At 49.1% G+C, this 2,363-nt stretch overlaps 1 protein-coding gene across 1 annotated transcript; it reads left to right on the forward strand.

Moving 5' to 3' along the window:
* Window positions 1–1,293: 1,293 nt before the first annotated feature.
* On the forward strand, window positions 1,294–2,223 carry LOC121841967 (TOG array regulator of axonemal microtubules protein 1-like). The gene is made up of 3 exons (XM_042312164.1): window positions 1,294–1,482; window positions 1,674–1,779; window positions 1,915–2,223. The coding sequence occupies exons 1-3, from the start codon at window positions 1,364–1,366 to the stop codon at window positions 2,152–2,154; spliced, it is 465 nt and encodes a 154-aa protein (XP_042168098.1). The 5' UTR covers window positions 1,294–1,363; the 3' UTR covers window positions 2,155–2,223.
* Window positions 2,224–2,363: the final 140 nt, after the last annotated feature.

The raw sequence follows: 2,363 nt of genomic DNA on the forward strand, positions 1-2,363 counted from the left end.
GTTCATTAGAACGTGCGTTGAAGATGTCGTTCCCATAGCAACGATTAAAACATTCCCTAACCAGAAACCGTGGATTGATGGCAGCATTCGTGTGAAACTGAAGGCACGAACCACTGCTTTTAATCAGGGCAAGGTGTCTGGTAACATGGCTGAATACAAACAGTGCAGCTATTCCCTCCGCAAGGCTATCAAACAAGCTAAGCGCCAGTACAGAGACAAAGTAGAATCTCAATTCAACGGCTCAGACACAAGAGGTATGTGGCAGGGTCTACAGTCAATCACGGACTACAGGAAGAAACCCAGCCCAGTCACGGACCAGGATGTCTTGCTCCCAGGCAGACTAAATAACTTTTTTTGCCCGCTTTGAGGACAATACAGTGCCACTGACACGGCCTGCAACGGAAACATGCGGTCTCTCCTTCACTGCAGCCGAAGTGAGTAAGACATTTAAACGTGTTAACCCTCGCAAGGCTGCAGGCCCAGACGGCATCCCCAGCCGCGCCTCAGAGCATGCGCAGACCAGCTGGCCGGTGTGTTCACGGACATATTCAATCAATCCCTATACCAGTCTGCTGTTCCACATGCTTCAAGAGGGCCACCATTGTTCCTGTTCCCAAGAAAGCTAAGGTAACTGAGCTAAACGACTACCGCCCGTAGCACTCACATCCGTCATCATGAAGTGCTTTGAGAGACTAGTCAAGGACCATATCACCTCCACCCTACCTGACACCCTTGACCCACTCCAATTTGCTTACCGCCCAAATAGGTCCACAGACGATGCAATCTCAACCACACTGCACACTGCCCTAACCCATCTGGACAAGAGGAATACCTATGTGAGAATGCTGTTCATCGACTACAGCTCGGCATTCAACACCATAGTACCCTCCAAGCTCGTCATCAAGCTCGAGACCCTGGGTCTCGACCCCGCCCCTGTGCAACTGGGTACTGGACTTCCTGACGGGCCGCCCCCAGGTGGTGAGGGTAGGCAACAACATCTCCTCCCCGCTGATCCTCAACACTGGGGCCCCACAAGGGTGCGTTCTGAGCCCTCTCCTGTACTCCCTGTTCACCCACGACTGCGTGGCCATGCACGCCTCCAACTCAATCATCAAGTTTGCGGACGACACAACAGTGGTAGGCTTGATTACCAACAACGACGAGACGGCCTACAGGGAGGAGGTGAGGGCCCTCGGAGTGTGGTGTCAGGAAAATAACCTCACACTCAATAACCTTACATTTCAAATGATATCATAATGAACTAGTGTTAAAAGCTACAAACAGATATGGAAATGAGTAAATACATAAATAAATACATACAGTTCATAGAGAGATAGATGTCTGCTGTCAACCCATAGACAAGATGGCAGCCAATGAGCCAAAGGGCCAAATAAAGAACCAGGCCAGATTGCAACCCCTGTCCAACCCAGAGCAGGCCCTGACTAAGACCTTCAAGCTGCTCCACTCTGCCTCTGATGACTGGTGAGCATTCACTGTAGACAAGACCAATGGAGCTAGGCTAAAGGAAGCACAGTGTAGTGTCCTTGGAAATGTAGATTTGAGCTACAGAAACTTCTGAAATTAAGAGACCAGAGTCCTAATTGATGAACATCATTATAATGTTTTTGGAAAATGTTGTGTAAAATGCTTACGTTTCTTTCACTGAATTGCAGGGAGAAGAAGATTGAGGGCTTGACCTCTCTCCGTGTGATGGCTCAGAACCACATGGACATACTGATGCCTAAACTCCATGATATCTGCCTTGCCATTATAAATGAGGTAGCTGTATTCATTCATCTGCACAAATTTGCTACATTTGGAGAACAAGTCAAATTATTGTGTCATGTTTCTGATGTTCGTGGGCTGTACTGCTCAACATGAATAGCTAGTCCTGTGTGTGTTATTATGATTCAGGTGAAGAACCTGCGCTCTGCATTGTCCTGTGCTGCCATGGCCACACTGGGTGACATGTACGTCCACCTCCAGAGGGCCATGGACAGTGAGGTGGAGGGGACGGCACGCGTGCTACTCCACAAAGCCAGCGAGGCCAACGCCTTCATCCGGCAGGGCACCAACTTTGCCCTGGGTCACATGGTGCAGAGCTGCACCCCTACCCGTGTCATGAATGCCCTGCTGGTCGGTGGGCTGAGGTAAAGAGGGAGAAGGGTCAAGTAACACTCACTAAGGGGTAGATCCGGACTTCCACAAATTATCCTATTATCCAAGCCTCGAAATCGAGAAGATTGAAATACTGCTAGTTTTCATTTAACTGCCTTTTTCATCAGCATGCTAGGTTATTCCACAACACTTCCGGCAGCAACTCACCCCAACGCTAGACGTCACATTTGAATGGAATCACATTT

This window comes from Oncorhynchus tshawytscha, unplaced genomic scaffold, assembly GCF_018296145.1.
Source record: "Oncorhynchus tshawytscha isolate Ot180627B unplaced genomic scaffold, Otsh_v2.0 Un_contig_11062_pilon_pilon, whole genome shotgun sequence".
NCBI lineage: Eukaryota > Metazoa > Chordata > Actinopteri > Salmoniformes > Salmonidae > Oncorhynchus > Oncorhynchus tshawytscha.

Bases quoted from the DNA above. Each gene is read 5' to 3' on its own strand.
- LOC121841967 (XM_042312164.1), top strand. From the start codon at position 1,364: ATGGCAGCCAATGAGCCAAAGGGCCAAATAAAGAACCAGGCCAGATTG. The intron at 1,483-1,673 runs GTGAGCATTCAC...ACTGAATTGCAG, and splicing joins CACTCTGCCTCTGATGACTG to GGAGAAGAAGATTGAGGGCT. The intron at 1,780-1,914 runs GTAGCTGTATTC...ATTATGATTCAG, and splicing joins GCCTTGCCATTATAAATGAG to GTGAAGAACCTGCGCTCTGC.